Source organism: Dryobates pubescens, chromosome 4 (genome assembly GCF_014839835.1).
Source record: "Dryobates pubescens isolate bDryPub1 chromosome 4, bDryPub1.pri, whole genome shotgun sequence".
NCBI lineage: Eukaryota > Metazoa > Chordata > Aves > Piciformes > Picidae > Dryobates > Dryobates pubescens.
In genome coordinates, this window is record NC_071615.1 from 4,741,721 (window position 1) to 4,764,213 (window position 22,493).

The 22,493-nt window shown below is 44.5% G+C and overlaps 1 protein-coding gene across 2 annotated transcripts in view; it reads left to right on the forward strand.

Annotated features, from left to right (window-relative positions):
- The window catches only part of MAD1L1 (mitotic arrest deficient 1 like 1), a 413,753-nt gene that overhangs the window by 232,042 nt on the left and 159,218 nt on the right, over positions 1 to 22,493 (forward strand). For both annotated transcript variants that reach the window (XM_054180345.1, XM_054180346.1), the window contains exon 15: positions 3,901 to 3,991. In XM_054180345.1, the coding sequence (XP_054036320.1) occupies positions 3,901 to 3,991 (91 nt within the window). The remainder of the gene's footprint in view (positions 1 to 3,900; positions 3,992 to 22,493) is intronic.

The window sequence follows — 22,493 nt, forward strand, 5'->3', positions numbered from 1 at the left end:
GGAAGGAGATGGCATCTGAGGGATGAGCCTTAGGGCCAGCTGATGGGGAGAGGCTGTGAACCTCAGCTGTGCTTGCAAGTGGTCTTGAGCATGCTGCTGTCTGCACAATGCACGGTGTGGGTACATCTGCTTCAGTGAGGCACAAAGAAGCCATTAAACCTTAAAATTGCAGGTGAAATAGCACAAAACAATATAATGACTTAAACCTACCCTTGTTACAGCTCGCTTGTGTCTCGGATCTTTGAAGTGTTTTCTGCTATGAGTGGTTTTTAAAGGGCATCTAAGGGGCCTGAGTTTAAACTTCCGCACAGAGAGAAGTTCTGCGGGCAGATAGTGGCACCACCTCAGCTTATGTGGGAGGCTGGATGGGGAGGAATGTGTTTGAAATTAAAATTCAGCATGTCAGATATGGAGAAAGTACTGATGAGAGAGTCCTGTGTCTCTCTCTGACCTTTCAGTAGCTGCTGTGCTGTTGGTCCTCAGAGAAAAACATTGCTCTTCTTGTGGCCTTCTCTGCAATCCATTTAGAAACACGCTGTTAAAAGCATTAATTCCATTTTGAATTTCCTCTTCTCCCCCCCCCAACCCCCGACCTTTTCAGTCTCCTGCTCCTTCAGCACCCTCCATCCCTGCTAGCTTTGTGTCTCTTTGGGAAATTATTGATGATCTTTCTTAATGGCCTGGACGATGCTAAAAGCTGCTCCTCGGCATTTCAGAAGCTTCCAAAAGTATGTGTGTGGGGGGAAAGCTGACACCTTCAAACATTTGGACATTACCAGCAGGGGTCGGGCTTACAAATAATTTAGGCAATTCAGGCTGCATGTTTGTAAAGGAGGCTTTTCTGTGCTGAAGATGTCGTAGCTCGATCAGCTTCCTTGGCAAAGTTTGGAAACTTTTGTGCTGTGGATAGGAAAGACAGCTGCTTCCTTGTACCTGCAGTTTCTCTTGCGTGATTTTGGGATGGTGGCAGATGGGTTGCATAGTTTATTGTCCTGGTGCAGAGATGTTCAGCTTCTTTTAGGGCCACAGAAATGATCAGGGGGTTGGAGCACCCCTGCTACTAGGTTCCAACCTTATTGATTCTATGACAGGCTGAAGGAGCTGGGGTTGTTCAGCCTGGAGAAGAGGAGACTCCGGGGAGACCTAATGGCAGCCTTCCAGTACCTGAAGGGGGCTACAAGAAGGATGGAGAGAGACTGTTTACACAGGCCTGCAGTGACAGGACAAGGGGCAATGGCTTCATACTAAAGAGCAGATTTAGACTGGATGTTAGCAGCAAGTTCTTTACTGTGAGGGTGGTGGAATGCTGGAACAGGTTGCCCAGGGAGGTGGTAGAGGCTCAATCCCTGGAGATACTCAAGGTGAGGCTCGACAGGGCTCTGGGCAACCCGATCTAGTTGGGGATGTCCCTGCTGACTGTGGGGAGGTTGGACTAGATGACCTTTGGAGGTCCCTTCTGGCCTGGACCATTTTATGATTTGGGTCATTTGAAAGTGATTATTATCAACCAAGATAATAACTAATTGAAAAAACCCCAACATTCTGGAAAAGGATCCTGAGAAAACTGAATGCAAAGATCGGCGTTAAATGCATTAGTTACACAGCTAATTGCAGGAAGTGAGCATGTGAGAGGTGAGACTCTTGAAGCAGCAGTAAGGTGTTTGTACTCTCTACTTCAATGCAAACAAAAATGTTGCATCAAATGTTTTATAATAGGACCTCCTGCCTAACAAGTTTGATGGAGCTCTCTGAAGGATTCAGCAATCATTTGGCTAAAGCTGATATAGTTGATACATTTGACTTTTCACAAAGCTTTGAGCCAAATGTCACAAAGAAACTTTACTCTGGTGGAATAAGAAAGAAGGTTCTTTGTGGGATTAATAAGAAGATAAAAATCACCAGGGCCTGGCTGTCCCAGTGGAATGTCTGCAAGGATGGCCAGTGGTGGATGACCATGCAGGCAGGACAAAGCTCCAGGGGTACTTTGCCAGAAGGCTCTCCCACTTTCTAGTGCTTTGTCTCCAGGATTTCCTGAGCCAGAGATAAGATAATATCTTTCACTTTGTAAAGCTTGATGCATTTTGCTTCCATTAATGTGCTCACATAATACGAAGTTAAGAGATGGAAAAATCAAAGAATAAATGTTGTTTTCACAATACCAGGGGTTTCCACGAGGTCCTAGAATGATTTGTGTCCAACACAAAAGAGGAATTTATGAGTAGTGAGGTGACAGAAATTGAGATAATATGAAATTATTCAGCTTATCAGACTGTTCAGAGTTTCAGAAGAGTCTTATGATGCTGCTCGAGGTGGGAAATGAAGTTGTACATCAATAATTGCAAACCCCATGCCCAGAAGGAAAAAAATGCCTTTACTTTCACTCCCACAATAGTGGGCTCTAAATGAGCTATTATCACACAAGAAAGAGATCTTGCATTATTGTGAACAGGCTTCTAAAAATATCAGGTAAGTGCTCCATAGTTAAAAAGACAAACAGACTACCAGGCAGTGTCAGAAAAGAAGGTGAGAACAAAACAGAAAGCTCCATTATGCCACTGAATACATCTGAGTGCTGTTTGTAGTTCCAGCTTTTCTCATAGCAAAAAAATAAAAGAGCCTGCAGAAAACTTGAAGAACAAGGGAAAGCAATAAAGGTGAGCAGAAATATGGAAAATTCTTAATGTGAGGAAAGACTAAATGGAGATTCTTCAGGAAAGAATAGAGGAGGCCTGTGAAGTGATAGGGAGAGTGGCACAGTTATTCACAGCTTTCCATAGCAGACCTTACAGGCACTCAGCGACGTAGTCACATGTGAAACATAAACCAAAATGAGCTGAATTTTCATCCAGCACATAATTAAATGGGGGAGCTTACTGCTGAGGAGTATTGTGAAGGCCAAAAGTATAAATCAGATCAAAATGAGATTTGATGCACTCATGGAGATTTTAGCTGTTGGTAGTTATTAAATGTGATGGGCTAGACTCAGTTCGTGGATCAGGAAGCATCTAGGTTTGATTTGCTGTAGCTGTGCCAGGGGAGGTTTAGGCTGAGTCTCAGGAAGAAGTTCTTCACAGAAAGAGTGATTGGCCATTGGAATGGGCTGCCCAGGGAGGTGGTGGAGTCACCATCACTGGAGGTGTTTAAGAAGAGACTGGATGGGGCACATGGTGCCATGGTTTAGTTGATTAGATAGTGTTGGATGATAGGTTAGACTTGATGATCTCAAAGGTATCACAGTATCACAGTAACTAAGGCTGGAAGAGACCCCTGTCCAACCTGTTCCAACAGACCTCACAACTAGACCATGGCACCAAGTGCCACGTCCAATTTCCCCTTGAACACCTCCAGGGACGGCGACTCCACCACCTCCCTGGGCAGCACATTCCAATGACGAATGACTCGCTCAGTGAAGAACTTTTTCCTCACCTCGAGTCTAAACCTCCCCTGGCACAGCTTGAGACTGTGTCCCCTTGTTCTGGTGCTGGTTGCCTGGGAGAAGAGACCAACCCCCACCTGTCTACAACCGCCTTTCAGGTAGTTGTAGAGGGCAATGAGGTCACCTCTGATCCTTCTCTTCTCCAGGCTAAACAATCCCAGCTCCCTCAGCCTCTCCTCATAGGTCTTTTCCAACCTGGTCTGGTCTGGTCTATTCTATTCTGTTCTATTCTGTTCTGTTCTATATTCAAAGTTGGGTATTTTTAATAGACTTTTACAAATTGTATTTTCATCTAAACTTGTATCTTGCAGTCATATGATTGAACTGTCCCAGTGGTGTAGCTGTGTCCTCCTGAATACAGGAATAATTTGATACTGCTTGTGATTTCCTGTTTTACTTGATTATTTGTGGTGGGACTGTGCAGAGACATGGTGTTAATATATTAAGTTTCCCTTCTTCTCCAGGCTGAAAATTGAGGAGCTGGAAGCTGAACGCAGTAAGCTGGAAGAGGAGAACAGATCTCTGGAAATGAAACTGGAGAAGCTAACTCTGCAGGTAGGAAATGTGGAGGTTCAGAGCAGCTGGGGAGCCTGACACGGTCCAGTCCCCATAGCTGTTCTAACAGCTGTGCCAGAATGCTCACAGCACACAGCTTCACTTCCCTCCATCTGGGCAAAGCATTCTTCAGAAGCCTATGGAAACTGCACCAACACACCTGTGTCTCTGACCGTGTTGCTGGAGTGCTTCTATGTCAGATACCATCACACAAATGCATTCTGTGCCTTTGCCTTCACTCTCTTCATCTTCTTGGAGCCTTAAAGCCTGTTCCTTTTTAAACGACTTCACTACTGTAAGTTATCTTTGTCCGAAGTCATTCATGCCAAAGCAGGAGTGTAAACAGGGCTTGAGTTCCATTTGTACTGCTGCTATCAGTGATGGAGACAGCAGAGACTACTAGTTTGTGGCCTCATTAGGTAGTAGTTTTCCAAGCCAGGAAGCATCAGTTCCACTGAAAGGATGACAGAGCAGCAGCATCTCCAGACCACAGGTATGGAGAGCAGAGGGTACAGGGTCAGAAGGGCAAAAGGCTGTTTCTTTTGCTGTACTGCTCTGGGTGTTTTGCCTTTTCCTGAGGTAGTGCTGTCCTGTGCTTCAGTTTTTCACTATGCATAGATCCATGAAGTCCCTGAAGGAGGTCAAGGGCAGCTGCAGCACTTGATTGGGTTGTCTGTTCAGCTTGCCCTCATTCTTGGAACAGCTTTTCTGTGCAAAGGAGGGACATGGGAGTTGCTTCCAGCTTTTACAGTGTTCCCTATTTGAAAGGTGCTGGAGCAAACAAGAACCTGAGCCTGGTTGTTTAATCAAAGCCCATCCTGCTATGAACAGTGTTATCTCTCTTTTCTGTTCTGATATGCCAAACAAATCAGCATTGTAGTACTTCATTCTCTTAATTTTCTTCTTTTTCCTCTCTTTTTTCCCCCCCATCCATTTTCATGTAAATTGCTTCATGGTAGAAAACCTACAGGTTTGAAATTACCCAGATTTCAGACCGACCATTGATTTTATCTTGACACCTATTAGAGGCAGATCAAATCTTTCTTTTCTTTTTGCCCTTTTTTTTTTTTTTTATTACCAATTCCTAGAGACAGGGGAAGTGACAGCTTTGATAAAGCAGGGAGCTAAGAGCTGCTGAGCATCTCTGCTGAGCCATGTTTAGTGTGAAACCTGTCACCCGGCTCCCCTTTAATTGGGTTTCAGTCATCAGAAGGAGATGAAAGCTTTTGGGATGGTGTTTGGATGCTTAGGTCTCCAACAAACACAACATCATAGACTCACAGAATCGTTAGGGTTGGAAGGCACCTCAAGGATCATCTAGTTCCAATCCCCCTGCCATGGGCAGGGACACCTCACACTAGATCAGGTTGCTCAGAGCTACGTCCAGCCTGGCCTTAGAAACCTCCAGGGATGAGGCTTCCACCCCCTCCCTGGGCAACCTGTTCCAGTGTCTCACCACCCTCAAGGGGAGGAACTTCTTCCTAACATCCAATCTGAATCTACCCATTTCTATCTTTTTTTCAGCTCTAGTTCCAGAGCAGATTACAGCCCCCTTAGGTCAAAATGAATCTGCCAGTGCTGTCTCACAATGGCTGCTGCTTTTCCAATGAGGCCTGACCAGAGAACTTCCCTCTTTTCTTTGTGATATCTCAGGATGCTCTGCTTTGTTTGCTCATACTGCTCTCGAGATGCCAAAATACCAAGCTTTTTTAATTGCACCTTCAGAGAGGAGAGGTTAAAATTCTTCAGTGTGATCTTGCTAAGTATTTGCCTCCTGGTCCTCACTAAAGATTACCAGTATCTACCATTTATATAGATGAGCTTTCATAGTACAGAAGAGCAAAGTGATGATAGCAACAAGATGGGACCTTCATACTGTGGCAAAGCTGCTCTACAGTGACAGTTGTACTGTTCAACAGAAAGGCTTTGAAAGTTCATCACAGCATCCCCATAACCTACCTCATTATGGTGCTCACTGTTGGAGTGCAGTATTGTAGAGGTCAGGGCTTTGTGGAGTGAGCAGTGAAGAACAGCGATGACCTGCAGGTGGAGCAGAGTAAAATCTGTGTGGGAGTTAACATGCAGGTGTGGAGCAAGAGAAGGGTAAGCTCGCTTGACAAGTCTAGGAAAGACAAATCTGTTAGTCCCCTGAAAGGTTAGTGAACTGAATTGAGGCAATCATGCTCTTACATCTGCTGTGCCAAGGATGCTGACATAGGATTAACACTTTATTTAGCAGGAGGTAGCTCCCCCCTCCTTAGCATTTCACTTTACCTGTGGCTTACAGGTCTGAATGTCAAAAGCAGCTGCTCCAAAAGAGGATTTGAGAGGAAAGCATAAATACAGGAATATGTAAGCTGAATGCTAAAATGTCAGCATTGATCAGTGTGTGCCCACCTGAATGGTCAAGATTTCAGAACTCAGAGGGGAAGGCATTTGCCTTCTCTTTTTTTTATTTACCTTGAGAATCAAATCCCTTGACAGGCCAAGCTCAGAATAATTTCTTAACTGTGAACACATTGGAGAAGGTTCCTTACAGTGGGAACCCACTAAGTTAAGGACAGGCTTAGAAATTCACATCCTCTATCAGCACTGAGCAAACACACTGAAAATATTATTATGCGCTCAGATAAGGTCACTGAAATGTTGCTGGTTTGAGATGTTATTTATTCCCACCTCTGAAAGAAATCACTGTCAATGATGGGTTAAAATAATGTCTCACAAAGATTGGAAAGAAAAAAAAACAGAAGACAAACTTTATTTACAGAAACCAGAAGAAAATTTTACTGAGCAGAAAGGTGATTGAAACTACAAACATGGGAACAGCACAGCACCAGATCAAATAGTGGGAGAGAAAGAAGGGGGTAGCATTAAACAAGGTGGGATGAGGGTGATTTCTGACATTTTTATCTGAAGTTCCTTCTTTTTTTCAAACAAAACCTCTGACTTTGTGGAATTGTATCTACTGAATGAAAGAGGCATGGGAGGGGTGAATTGAAGCTGTGGATTTGTAAGAGGAAGAGGCAGGATGCAGAGTTAAGGCTTTGCTTTACACTGGAGTGAAGTCTGTTGAGTTCCCAAGGCTGAATGAAATTGAGGGAGATGTGGCTAATATTTGATAATTAAAACCATTGCTGTTTGACTGCATTCATGTGTGGAAAGCAGTAAAGCTTTGAAATTGTTTGCCTTCTCTCACATCCATTTGTGGCTGGGTATTGACTTGTGAATATTTCTGCTTTGGCTGCTGTAGCCAAACTGATCACTTGCTGAACTACAGGACCCTGGCCAGAGGGCAAAGGAGCACATGGGAAGGTATGTTTCTGTTAGGTGTGTGATTCAAGCTCCTGAGCTCAGTACTAGAAAATGAAGAAACTGAGATGCTGATAGCCATCTGCAGCAGTGTATATAACATCTGACATGTCTTTGTATTCTGTGCTTGTGTGGGGACAGCTTGAATTATGGCTGAAGGCACTTTCCACCTCCACACACCCCTTCTTCCAAAACCCTTGCCTCTTGACACCTAGTTGCAGGCTGCATTGATTTTCCTTCACTGGTATAAAGACTTTAGCATGGGTATTACTCACTGGTCAGGTCTTTACTGCTAATAAAAACCTCAGATTACAAAAACACAAGAAATGTTGGAACTGTAGAGAAATTGCACCCTACTGAGGGGGCCTCCCTCTAGCCCAGGACATTATCTTAATAAAGACATTTGACCTGTGGCTTAGGAGAGGGATTCAATAGTCTATGAAAAGAGTGGGTTTAACCAGACTATTTCATCTCCTCTTCCCTACCCTTCTTTCTTTCCATGAGGCAAAAAAGTCTTCCAGAAAAGCAAATGCACCATGACTGCTGTGCCCTGTGGTGGGAAGACCTGCTGAGATTTCAGTGAAAGGTTTGGTTTGTTTAGTTATCTCACATGATCAGGACCATCTTCCCAGGCTGCTGGTGGAAAAGTGCAGCTCAATGCCAAGAAGAAAAGAGACTGATCAAATCAGTGCTTTTTGGATAAAGTGGGAGGAAAGACTTGTGAGGAGTGTTCAATTAGCATTTCTTGCTGCTAGGAGCCTTGTGTTTGCAGGCAACCAAGCGGATGTGAAGTGTTCCTTATGCAAATACTACTCTCCTGCTTTTCCTGCTCTCCTCTACTCTTCGAGCTGAAGGAGAAGAGATTCTTCAAGTTTGGCTGCTTCAAGGAAGATTGATTAGAATCAGCTGCAGTTTGACTTAATTGGATCCATATGCTTGGAGAGGGAGCAGGACTAGTTAGAAGTCCTCATAATTAGTTCACAGCTGGTTGGTGAGGAAAATGGAACTCCAGTTAGAGTTCAGATAAGTGGATCTGTACAGATGGAAGGCAGGGAGTTGTTCTTTGTTACATTGAGATGTGTTTGGGCTTGAAAATCACCTCTAGTCCTGTAGCCAAGATACAGTGTCATCTCCTTGAGTGTGTGCATGTGTATGGATGAGGCTGAATGGAAGGAGTCTTTACTCTCTCACTTGTTTCTGAGTAAAGGAATCACCTGTGGATGCTGGCAGTCAAAGAAATCTGAGCAGGGTCACACAACTGATCTCAAGGACCAGTTGAAACCATACAGGGATGGTTTGGCCATGTGAAGGGTTCATGGTTTGGCACTTTGAGCACTATGGTTGTAGTAGTAACTAGTTGTGTTTAGCCTTTCTGACAGCCAATAGTGTGACAGCAACACTGATAAAAATGCAATATTATTCATAAATACTGAAATAATTGATTTTTGCCCATTATCTCAAAGAGCTGACTGGCTACACAGCATGAGGGCAGGCACCAGTAAACCTTCCCCTGCCCATAGCTGCTATTGATGCTAATTTTTTGCTGTCAGAATAGCAGTAGTATCATAGTAGTAGTATCAATCATGGTTGGAAGGGACCACAAGGATCATCTAGTTCCAACCCCCCTGCCATGGGCAGGGACACCTCACACTAGATCAGGCTGGCCAGAGCCTCATCCAGCCTGGGCTTAAACACCTCCAGGGACAGCGCCCCAACCACCTCCTTGGACAACCCATTCCAGGGCTTCACCACTCTCATGGTGAAGAACTTCCTCCTCACCTCCAGTCTGAATCTCCCCACCTCCAGCTTCATTCCATTCCCCCTAGTTCTGTCACTACCTGATATTCTGAGAAGTCCCTCCCCAGCCTTCTTGTAACGCCCTTCAGATACTGGAAGGCCACAATTAGGTCACCTCGGAGTCTTCTCTTCTCCAGACTGAACAGCCCCAACTCTCTCAGCCTGTCCTCATAGGAGAGGTGTTCCAGCCCTCTGCTCATCCTCGTGGCCCTTCTCTGGACACATTCCAGCATGTCCAGATCCCTCTTGTAATAGGGGCTCCAGAACTAGACACAGTATAGAAGGAACTGAATTCCCTATTGCAGTGTCCATCAATGAACTACCTGAGAAAAACATCCTCCACAAAGTGTTTGGGGTATTTTTTGTGTGCTGGAGGTGTTCAAAAAAGGATTGGACGTGGCACTTGAAGCCATGGTTTAGTTAGTCATGAGGTGTTAGGTAATAGGTTGGACTTGATGATCTCTGAGGTTTTTTTTCCAACCTTGTTGATTCTATGATTTCATTAGTGTGCTTTGAGGTGTTCATTAATGCCTGTGCAGTAGTTCCTTTCTAAATGTCCATGTTTGCTATTGTTATTGACCATTTTCCATTTTAAGATATTAATCTGATTAAATTAAACCTTCAGGTTTTCCCAGGCTTTAAATTGATTATTTGTGCACAAATTATAGTGTAAGAGAGTCCACTTCAGAGGTACTTGTGGTGTAGCTGTAATGATTTGAAGAAACAATCAAGTTCTGCAAGCAGAAATAATACCAGGTTGTTGTTTTTTTAGTAAGAGTAGCTGAAATAATTATGTAAGTTAGATACAAATAGAATCTGAAGATTTGTAGTGTTTGTCTGCTTTAGGTCATTTTAATTGGCCTGCCTGAGCTGGCATGGACTTGTGGTGGTTGATCTCACCAAAGCAGGAGGCTCTCTGGAGGGGAAGCTCCATAGGGAGAGTGGGTGGCTGCTGTCTGCTGTATTAAGTTCTCCAGGAGTCCATTGTCCATGGAGGATGAAGGTGATGGGGCCAGGGGAGGTTTAGGCTGGATGTTAGGAAGAAGTTCTTCATAGAAAGAGAGATTGCCCATTGGAATGGGCTGCCCAGGGAGGTGGTGGAGTCACCATCACTGGAGGTGTTTAGGAAGAGACTGGATGGGGCTCTTGGTGCTATGGTTTAGTTGATTAGAAGGTGTTGGATGATAGGTTGGACTTGATGATCTCAAAGGTCTTTTCCAACCTGGTCTGGTCTATTCTATTCTACTCTACTCCACTCTACTCTACTCTTCTACTCTATTCTACTCTCCTCTAATCTATTCTATTCTACTCTCTTCTAATCTGTTCTATTCTACTCTCTTCTATTCTATTCTATTCTCTCTTCTATTCTACTCTACTCTGTTCTATTCTACTCTCTTCTATTCTACTCTCTTCTATTCTACTCTCTTCTATTCTACTCTATTCTATTCTATTCTACTCTATTCTATTTTACTCTATTCTAGTCTACTCTATTCTATTCTATTCTATTCTATTCTATTCTATTCTATTCTATTCTATTCTATTCTATTCTATTCTATTCTATTCCTTTTTTCCCCTACCTCTGCAAGCTTTGTGGTTGGGCTAATCTCCCTCTTATTCTTGCTCCGTCCGTTTTGAGGGAGTAACAAAACATCTGGGAGCTGTAAGTCCTCTGTGTGGTTGACAGGGAATGTTTCTCCTCTTTAAGTATTAATGACTCATTTTATAGTTGGACTTCAGGCGGCCAGGCGGTAACTAGCTTGGAGTTAAGAGCCCAAGGCAAAGCTGAGATCATTTAACAGTCTAACTGTTCATTATGTGACTGGTGAGGAATGATGAATGAGTCATTTACACTTTTACAGAACTAAAAGGGACACTGTCAACCTTTCAAGGTTCCCTAATTGACCTCTCAGAGTCTTCTACCAGGGTTATCTCCATGCTTTCCCTTCTACAAACTTCCTGACCTTTTTAAGTTCCTCTGTGCATGCTGTGGTCTGTATCAGTTTCTGTGGCAGAGCTGTTCCTCATGGAAAGCTTCAGGTAGTTGTGTCCAGCCCTTTTCTTATAAAACCCCAGACCTCATATAAATGTGTCTGGGCAAACCACTTGGCATCTCTTCTGTCAGGTATAGCTTTTTGGAACAAATTTGTGTGTGCTTCAGAGGGATTTAATTATGAGGTAGCATAGCTGAGAGCATATGGCAGGAGACCCAACAGCTCAAGTGTAGCACAGGCATTTCACTCAGGATTGGCATTCCTAAGTCCTGGCCTCATCACGAAGGTATTTTCAGGTATTTGCAGCTACTTTTTCATGTTCTGGAGTCTCTCCATGACCTAAATGCCTCTACCACTCACTCTAAGTCTATATCTAGAGATGATGGACATCCATTTATGATGGATGAGAGGTGTGTGATGCTTCTGTAGAATGCTGCAGAATATGCACACAGCAAGTTGGCTGTGATAGCAGCAGGGACCAAGTGAATTTGGTACCATCTGTGGGTAGCAGCAGCACTGGAGATGGTATGGCATGGGCAGTAATGTGCTGGGGTTAGAGAAGCACTGTGGAGTCACCAAGCATGTGTTTTCTTGGTTAGCATGACCAAAAAACTCTGCTATTAGACCTTTTCTTTGATTATTACTGGAGCTAGATGTTTAAACTACAGTAAAACTGCTTTGCTGTGCAGGTATCTCTGATGTTCACAGTGAACTGCTGAAGTGCTGCCCAAGTGAATGTAAGGGAAAAGAACTTCCTATTCATAGTATCATAGTATCAGTCAGGATTGGAAGGGACCACAAGGATCATCTATTATGTGCCTATAAATTGTCCTGAATTAATTATATGTGTTACTTGAGAGGAAACATGCTGTATCTTGTGCCACCTGCATTAGGTACTGAGGAAAGTCCTAGAACTGGTGTAAAATCATAGAATTGTTAGGGTTGGAAGGGACCTCAAGGATTATCTAGTTCCAATCCCCCTGCCATGGGCAGGGACTCCTCACACTAGATCAGGCTGACCAGAGCCCCATCCAGCCTGGCCTTAAAAACCTCCACCTCCCTGGGCAACATGTTCCAGTGTCTCACCACCCTCATGGAGAAGAACTTCTTCCTAACATCCAATCTGAATCTACCCATTTCTATTTTTGTTCCATTCCCCCCAGTCCTATCACTCCCTGACACCCTGAAAAGTCCCCCCCAGCTTTCTTGTAGCCCCCTTCAGACTCTGGAAGGGCACATTTAGGTCTCCTTGGAGCCTTCTCTTCTCCAGACTGAACAGCCCCAGCTCCCTCAGTCTGTCCTCATAGCAGAGCAGCTCCAGCCCTCTGTTCATCCTCATGGCCCTTCTCTGGACACCTTCCAGCACCTCCAGATCCCTCTTGTACTAGGGGCTCCAGAACTGGACTCAGTACTCCAGGTGTGGTCTCACCAGAGCAGAATAAAGGGGGAGAATCACCTCCCTCAACTTACTGGCTCTGTTTCTCTTGATGCAGCCCAGGATGTGATTGGCTTTCTGGGCTGCAAGTGCACACTAGTGGCTCATGTTCTCCTCCACCAGCACCCTCAAGTCCTTTTCTTCAGCGCTGCTCTCAAGCCAGTCGCTGCCCAGCCTATATCAGTGCTTGGGATTGCCCTGACCCAGCTGCAGGACCTTGCATTTGGTCTTGTTGAACCTCATGAAGGTGTAGCACCTGCAGTGCTCTCAGCCTTGAGGACCATGCAACGTGGAATTGTTTGGGGCCGTGCAAATATTTGTACATGAATCCTGAATACATCACATCTGTTAGAATTGACAAGAATTAGAAATATTCCATGGGAGCAGGGAGGAGAAGTATAAACATGTCATCAGGTTGTAGCTTTGTCATTAGGCAGTTCAAGGAGAAGCTGTTTCTTGGCCTCAGTGGCCCTGATAAATGTGATGTGCAAGGTGGATGTCGAATCAAACAAGGACACGCACAGTACTGACTCGCTAATGTTTGTTAACATCGGGGACCAGGAGTGCAGAGATTCACATTTGTGCAGGGAAATTTTACCAACATGCCCTTTAAAAGAAAGAAAAAAAAAAAAAAAAAGGCAAGCCTTTTAAAGGAATTTGCACATTGAATATTAAACACCTGAAGCTCCATAAATTTTACTGCCTGAGCTAACGCCGTATTGTTTATTTCATGCTGCACCTTTCGCAGGGTTCTGCAGGAACTGATTAACATTTGCATAATACATTTAACACAGAAAGCCATAATAAATTCATTAATGTACTTCTGCCACTATCCCTGGAAATATCAGCAGTTGGGTGGCATCTCACAGCTCATTAGATGAGCAGAAGGGGAGGAAGGGTGAGTGCTGGGTTTCCTGAACAGCTCCGGAACAGGGAAAGGTCAATGCACTCCATGTCAGTACCTGAGCAACAGCACGGCGAGCTCAAAGCAAGCAGGGAGAGAGATGGGGCAGGGGAAATGTCCCACTGGAAAAGGTTGCTGTACCAGCACACATGAAGCACAAACTTGAAGATGTGGCATCCATGCTAGAGAAGAAAAATCAATGCTGAGCACAAAATGCAGATGAGGAGGTTGCTTCCAGAGTGCCTCTATTTCTGCAGGGGCAAACACCAAGACTTTGTTCAAGTCCTGCTGTGGTGCAAGCTGCACCAGGGGAAGTTTAGGCTTGAGGTGAAGAGAAAGTTCTTCACAGAGAGAGTTGTTAGCCATTGGAATGTGCTGCCCAGGGATGTGGTGGAGTCACCATCCCTGGAGGTGTTCAAGAGGGGATTGGACATGACACTTGGTGCCATGGTTTAGTAGTCCTGAGGTGTTGGGTGACAGGTTGGACTTGATGATCTTTGAGGTCTTTTCCAACCTTATTGATTCTATGATTCTGTGAAGAAAGTTGGCTTGGTTTTCTGAACAGGTATTGCAGAATGAGTGGTGCAAGCAAGTTGTGCTTGGTTGTATGGCAGGGGGGGCACTAAACCTCTGACTCTGTGAGTATTTTATGTGTGTGTATGTGCTGCTTTTGTGATAGTATGGTAAGAGAGGCACCATTCTGTTGGTGTTAGAGCAAGGATGTAAGAAAATCAGTAATTTCAGCTACAACTACACCTGTTGGACTAGATGATCTCCAGAGGTCCCTTCCATTCCCCACCAGGCTGGGATTCTGTGGTTCATATACACAGGCTGTGGTCCATATACCCCCAATGACTTTCAGTGCTGGCCCGTGGCAGAGTAGCAAGTAGCAGCTCCAGAAAGGCTTCTATGCAAGAAGCAAGTTTCACTGATTCCCTAAAATCATCCTGCAGGTGAAAGCCAAGGCTGAGGAGACAGACACAGCCATTTTGAAAAGAGGCTTCCCTTTTAAGCTCCTCTAATCTTATTTATCACTCAGCAAAGAAAAAACAAAGTTGCAGGAAGCGATGAGAGCGACTGTCCCTTTATAGTCTGCTGGGTTTTCCTCTGTAGTCATTTGATGGCACAAATTAGTGTTCAATTGCTCTTTCTTCATTTTCTGTTATTCTTTCACTGCTTTGAATTCTTCTGCAGTGTCACAGAAACAAAACAAAAATGTTGCTTAGCCCCGTGGAGGGGAAAAAAATGCCTGGCAAGGTTTGTTTACTGAAGATTTTCTCAGATTTCTATGAATACCACAGCCATATGTTGCAGTTCTCTCCATTTTAGGCTTTTAGCTCATTATCATTTCAGCCTTTGATGACCCAAATATTTTCAGGCTTTTGACTAAAACAAAGTTACAGGTCACAGTTTCCATGCTGTTCTTGTCGCTTCTTCTTGCCTTGGACAGAAGCTATTTTACCCGTTCCCAGAGGAGAGGAGTGGAGTGGAGTGGAATAGAATAGAATTAGAATAGAATAGAATTAGAATAGAATAGAATAGAATAGAATAGAATAGAATAGAATAGAATAGAATAGAATAGAATAGAATAGAATAGAATTAACCAGGTTGGAAGAGACCTTTGAGATCATCCAGTTCAACCTATCATCCAACCCACCTAATCAACTAAACCATGGCACCAAGCACCCCATCCAGTCTCTTCCTAAACACCTCCAGTGATGGTGACCCTACCACCTCCCTGGGCAACCCATTCCAATGGCAAATCACTCTTTCTATAAAGAACTTCTTCCTAACATCCAGCCTAAACCTCCCCTGATGCCTTCCTTCTCCTGCTGGCAAAGCATTTCTAATCCCAGCCAGGATGCCACTGGCTTTCTTGGCCACCCGAGCACACTGCTTGCTCCTGTTCAGTTGCTTGTTGATTAGAACTGCCAGGTCCCTTTCTGCCAGCAGCTTTCCAGACACACTTCACCAAGCCTGTAGCTATTCTATTCTATTCTATTCTATTCTATTCTATTCTATTCTATTCTATTCTATTCTATTCTATTCTATTCTATTCTATTCTATTCTATTCCCTCTGTACTCAGTTCTGGTGAGGCCACACCTTGAGTATTGTGTCCAGTTTGGGGCACCTCAATACAAGTGAGATGTGAATGTGCAGGAGGCAGTGCAGAGGAAGGCAACAAAACTGATGGTAAGGCTCTGGCTTCAGGGCAGGATTTTGACTCTGCTGCTCCGTGTGTGGAAAAGTCAACATCACCTCTAAGAAATAGATTGGAACAGAAATGAAGTCAGAGCATAGCCAGTTTCTGTGTTCATGTGACTGTTTCACATCACAGTTAAGAATGGGCAGCAGTCTTAAGGATGTTGAAGTATACCTGAGAAAGTGAGGAGATGCTGTGAGCTGAGCCCTGGCTGGAGATGGCAATGTGCATCAGAGAAATGTGTTTGTTTGTGACCTCTGTCAGGGGATTCAAGTGTGTGAGATGTTGATGCATTATCTTACACATCCCAGAATGCTTCCCTTTGATCAGACAGACCCTACCACCTATTTGATGCCTGGAGGCAGAGCTCTATGTAAAGAAAATGGGTTTCCCCTAAAGAATTGTATCAAATAGTTGAAGGAAAACTTGACATGCCTCTGACACTCAAAGGGGGCATTGAGCAATGTGCTCTGCACTCCAGGCATATTGGAGATTGGAGCTGGTGATGTGCCTGGGAAGATCCAGGGGTGTGAGTGGGGAGAGGTAATATCAGGGCATCTCTGCCAGCACACCCCAAATGCATCAGATCACAATATGCACTCTTCCCAGTCTAGGGTTCCAAATTTTCCTCAGGTTCCATTTGCTGTTGTTTGATATGAGTCAAGAGAGACATAGATCCAGGCAACTCAGAAAAAAAGTAATTGTTTTTGACAGCTTTCCTACCTAGATTTGAAAGAGGTAAGAGTGGAATGGAAAACGATGCCTAATTTAGGTAGAAGGGTTCTTTAAATGAGCACAGACAGTCAGGACGGCAGGAGAAGCAATATGCTGTGGAAAGAGCAACTGTCTCTCTTTTGCTGAAAACCAGAGGTGTCACATGAGGCAGTTCTGTGTGTACAAAGGAGCAGTGGTCTCTGTAAAGCCCAGTTGTATGAAATATTGGTGGGAGGGTTCCCAGGTGATCCATCACATCTGTGTTTACCCAAGCAGAGGGCTCAGCTCCAACAGGAGCCCTCCTGCTTCCCCTGCTCACCATTCAAACCCCACATAGCCTGAATAATGCAGAAGCTGTGCCTGTTCTTTGCAGTTTTTGGCAGGACATTTGAAATGAAATAAAAAGTCCCTGAAAACTATTGTGTGTGTTGGACACAACATAAGATGTTCAGTCGAGATTGGAACCTTTCAGAACAAAGATGCTGCTTATGAAAAAGGGGGTTCATTGTGCTTCTGGCTCAGCAAGATGAAAAAAAAACTTGACAAACCAGTAACAGGAAGGCTGTGCAGCAAGGATGAGCTCCACAGACATCCTCTCATGTATTTTTGGTTGTCTTCCAGTGGGTACATCCTTTCTCTCTGTGCTGTACTACCACAGTTGCAATCAGTAGTAATTACAGAGATTTTCTCATTTTTATGAGTAGGGGGATGTGCAAAGCTCTTGGCAGGGCTGTCTTGTGTGAGGGAGCTCAGCTGTGGAACCTCTTTCCCTCTAGATCCTTCACAGCTAGAGCTTGCTGACCTTAAGGTTATTTCCCTAGGAGTCAGAGCTTGCTCGTAGGTCAATCTATTTAGTGTGTAAGGAAAAGCACAATTAGATATGTGTGATTAGTAGTATCATGGTGGAACAGCCTGGATATTTAAATACAACAGCAGGGGATTTAATTCATATAGATATATGTATGTGTTTGCAGACAGTTATAGGAATGCATGCAGCTGTATTTGCATGCAGACGTGACTCGGTGCGTACGGGTGTAAAACAGGGAATGGCACCCAGATTGTTTCGACAGAAGCTGACTGGAGTGTGCTCAGAGGGATGGCAAAGGTGGCTGAAAGGAGAGGGAAATTACTGCTGGGGAGGGAAAACAGATGGAGGATGTGGGCTGGAGGTTCTTGCCTGGACATACTGCAGCCTCGGCAGTTGTCATACTGTTCCCTTAAGGCTCGCAGAAGTTGAAATGAAGGGGGTGGTAATATCATTGACATTCATTAGGGTCCCCATCAGCTGGATGCTGAGATGGAATAGTGATTGTGTAACATGGTTTCCCTGGTTGCTGCCTGGTGGCTGTGCTCTTGTGGCATGTAGAAGCTCCTAGGGGGGTTGAATGTCCACTGTGTTTTGGCTTTTCTGCTTTCCTGAGATCTCCGCTCTCTCCTGAGCATGATGCTGCTGTTGACAATAATTGCTTAGAAGACGGATCTGTATCTGCACCCAGAGATTTTTGTGTGGTCCATTCTCTCAAGCATCCTAGAGAAAAAAAGTACTGGACATCCTGCAAAAGAGCCCTATCAGTCAATTCACCAGCATAGTCCTCCTGAACCTCCCCTTTCTTCCCTCCCCTTCTCAGCTCTTTGGCTCTTCTGTTCAACTTAACACTCTTCATTGATGTGGCTTGCTTCCAGGGGATCAAAAAGATAGTCTGAGTCCTTTAGATATGTGTGAAAGTTAAAGATGATACCCTTCTGCAGATTTACTCAATGATAGCTTGAAAGCTTGCTACTGGGCAAGGCTGCTTCTGAAGTATTTATTTCTTTAGGCAGTCAGATCAAGATAATGTTGAATTTGCTACTTGGAGCAAAGTCCTTCAGAATCCAGTAGGTTGCCCCATAGCCATTCCTCTTATTGTTTCAATTTATCCATAAATCTCTCTTGTTCTTGTAAATTCTAAATGAAGAGATGACTCTCCCCATCCAAAACTATTTCAGTGCTGCCTGAAATCTCCTTGTACTGGCAGAAAAAAAACAACAATTGAGCTTTGAGCCTGAACTGAGAGACAGATAAGATCACCAGGAGATTTCCACAGCAAATGCAGAGTATTTTCTTCTCTAATGGATTCTTAGTGCTGTCTGGCAAGTAATTGAATTGCTTGGGTAGGAAGGAAGAGGGGTTGCTGTTGCTGTTGGGTTTTGGTTGGTTTGGTTGGTTTGGGGAGCAGGAGGTTTGGTGGTTTGTTTGGGTTTTTTAAGCTCTCAGATTTTGTGAGGGTAGGAGGTGAAAGGTGGTTTCTGTGAGTGACCCAGGATGCTTGTCAGACAGAGTGGGAGCTAAACAAAGTGTCACTATATGTACATGAGGGTAATGAGGGAGAAGGGAGGTTGTAGCCAGGTTGAGGTTGGTCTCTTCTCCTAGGCAACCACCAACAGAACAAGAGGACACAGTCTCGAGCTGCACCAGGGGAGGTTTAGGCTGGATCTCAGGAAGAAGTTCTTCACAGAAAGAGAGATTGGCCATTGGAATGTGCTGCCCAGGGAGGTGGTGGAGTCACCATCCCTGGAGGTGTTCAAAAAGAGACTGGATGAGGCACTTGGTGCCATGGTTTACTTGATTAGATGGTGTTGGGTGATAGGTTGGACTTGATGATCTCAAAGGTCTTTTCCAACCTGGTTAATTCTGTTCTGTTCTGTTCTATTCTATTCTATTATTCTAAAGGACTGATCATTTCCTTGGTCCAAGAGATTTGTTTGCATCTTTGCTTCTGTCTACTCACTGTGAAATCTGCAAGTAACTCATGTTCTGGGGGTAGGTAAATCTGGCCTCTTTCTCTCCAGATCTGGAGTACAGCAGAAAATAAATGAAACCCATTCTTGTTCTACTGCTCTTAACGAAGGCATTCAGACTCCAGCAGGGCAATAGCTGCTGTGCTGTGTCACCAGACCAAATGCTAGGAGAGGTTAGCATCTGGAAGGTTTCCACAACCTGTTTCAGTGGATAGCATAAGATGGGACAGAAGCAAGCAGCATCCTCCCCTTTCACATCCTTCTGTTGAGGAGTGGGAAGTATGTCCTGGTAAGCCAAGGGAATGATGGAGGGAGATAATAACACACCCTTTGGTATAGTCTTTGGAAACTGGGGTGGCAAAGAGGTGGTCCAAGCCATACAGCTTGCATCATTGAAAAACACTGAACAGCAGCAAAAGGAAAAAAAAAAGGATGATCATCAGGGAAATTGCTATAATGGTGAGATAATTAGAATGCAGAATGATTAACATTAGTCAGTGTGCTGCATTGGCAAGGACTATGCAAGTTGACATAATAGGCCTCTTCCATATCAAATGTGTGGGTTTTCAGCATTCAGTTTAACACTTTCCTGTGACTTCAACAGAGTTCACAACTGAAACAGGCATTTGGTTCTCCTCTAATGTTGCATGGTACTTTTCCTCTCCTATGGCAAGGAGGAACCTTCTTCTTTTCCTTTTTGTGTCTATTGATTACTGAAGGACAAAACCTGTTCTTACCAGGGAGTCCTTCTGCATTGTTTTGAATGCTAGACAGATGTAAAGTCCTAAAGCATGCTCTTCTATCTGATGAAAATGGAGTTCCCTAAAAAGTAAATCTCTAAAGTGTTTAGAAAATGGTTGCTGTCCTCTCAAGGACAAAATATAAGGATTCAGGAGACCCAGTACTGACATTCACTTGTTAAAAATACTTTCTGAAGTCTCTAACACATCAAAAACTCCTGCATGTTTTGTTATCTTCACCCTAACATCTGGAGATTCCGCCCTGCTAGCCCTCCTGTGTGGGCCCCCAGTAAATCCCTTTGATTTGCCAAGACTAAACTGGTGAAAGAAGATAGATTTAGCAGCATGTTTCATCACTGGTTTTGTAGCCTGGTTGAATTTGGAGCAAAACTTGGAATGTGGAATTGCCTCAGTGAAACCTTGTGGTCCTCCATCTCTACAAGTCCTTGCAGCCTGGTGAACATTTGCTCTCCATGACTGCTAGCAGCCCCGCTTGCTGATGGAGCAGGTCATTTGACATTTGGCCTCCCTCCATTTTCACTGGTTGCTTCTGACTAGACTTGTGATGTTTTTTCCAGGATCTTCAGGATCCCCTCACTGTTCTTAGACAATGGTTGGCTGGTGGCTGTTATCTGCTGTGTTAGGGCACTCGTGGTGGCACAAGCTTGGCTTTTCCCCCTGCCTCCACACGCTGCAGAGATCAGGCACATCCTTCATTAGCTGATAAAATCTGATGGTGCTTTGTGGCAGCAACTCCCCTGACCTCAGCAGTGCTTTTTCCTCTCACCCATTTACTACATAAATAAACCCCATATTTTCCTTAATGAGTTGGAGAGCTCAGATCCCAGGTTCCCCCTCTGGTGTGGAGCGTGCAGGGCCCTGGGCTGGCTATGAGAAGAGGCTGTCGGGAAGGAATTGCAAGCATGCAGCTGTGCGGTGAATATGCAAAGAGCCTTTTGTGTGGTTTGTATTTTGTGGATTATTTTCTCTCTCCTTCTGACCCCACCTCAAATGAAATTCCTGCACTTCATCCGTTCCTCCAGGCTGGGCAATCAGCAGATATGATCAAGGTCTGTAAGGAGGCGGTGGTCTGGCATACAAAGCAGTTCACATTAGAGCTGAGGAGCCAGGACTAATGGGGAACAAGGCTGGCAACAGAAGACAGAGAAATATGGCAGAATAAGATTCATTAGGGATCAGATTCAATAACTGTAAAATGATGAGAAGTTTATGATCAAAGCCTTACTTCAAGCATTTTAATGACACAGTCATTTAATCCGTTTAAAGCAGACAGATAAGGAGTTAAGTGAAATCTACAGCCCTCGTCCTTCTGAGCTGTTTATGAACCTGTTACAGGCTACAGATCACTATGAAAGACGCAGGATGGATGCCTGCTCTAGTAATTGAATGCTTTATAATGGACTACCAGTCTTTACAGACTGATTTCCATATGAGGTCAGTAAAACTTAATGCAAAGGTTTGTGCTTTGTCTTAGAAGCGCATGTGGCTCCTCAGCTGGTTCTTCATGTGTGTGTTGCTGACAGGAGTCCTGAATGAGGGGAAGGGCAGACTTGTTTTCAAACCTTTCTGTGCCAGGAGATGTAATTCCCAGTGTGGGTATCTGCTCTGGTAGTAGCATCAGTATAGGCTGTTACAGTGACAAGATTCAGAAGGGCTGTGACACTTGAACCGCTGTGTCATCTACCATAGGAGTAACACATCCTAGAGAAAACAACCTGTGGGGTCAAGGGAGCACAGAAGTGGTTTCTCATCTCTTCCTTCCTTTGTCATACTCCATCCCTCTCTTGGGACTCTTCTCAGTTAGTTAACTTCCTTCCCAGCTTTTCTTGCCAAACACTGGACAGCAGGATAACACTTTGCTGTGCGTGCTCACCGTGTGCTGTGCTCTGGATCCCTTGTCCTCCAGCTTTTAGCCACCTGGCCGCTACGAGTGACTTGAAGCCAGTTACAGCTGGAGTGCTCCCTGTATGTCTGCAGGCTACACCCTTTGCTGTTATTCAGGTTCTTCCTTTTGGAACTCCCAAGACACACACATAGAGGCTTTTACCATAGCTACCAGCTCCTACATCCCACATACTCCCTCAGTAGCAGAGTACTTTCATTAAACACTTAGTGTGTGTACACACACTTTTCACAGCTGTTGAGGAGCAAGCAGAGGGGGCTCTTTCTCTACTCACAGCTCGAGGCTTGTTGAGCTGCTGGAAGCAAAGTAGTCGCCACTGCTGCATTGTTTAAGGCCGTGTTACAGCACTGGCCTGTGTGTGGTGCAGGCACAGTAGCAGAGTTGCTATCGAGCTGGTAGGGAGCAGGGAGAATTTCCAAAGGCTCTAGGCCGTCTTGTTTTCTACTTGCACAGAAAGTTGCTGTCCTGCAGTGGTATTGATTAGCTTTAAAATAGGGAGGTGATAAATGGAGGTTTCAGGTGGTTCTGGTGTGTGTGACTGCAGTGGATGGAGGTGTTTAAATTGAGCCCGGAATATCTTCCCTTGCCTCATGCTGGTGTTCATGTTCATCTCCAGAGGGATCTGCTGACGTCTAGCAACAGCATGGTCCCATGGAGGGGGCTGCTCAGCTCTCTTCACTTGCACTTTGCCCAGGAACTATCTTCA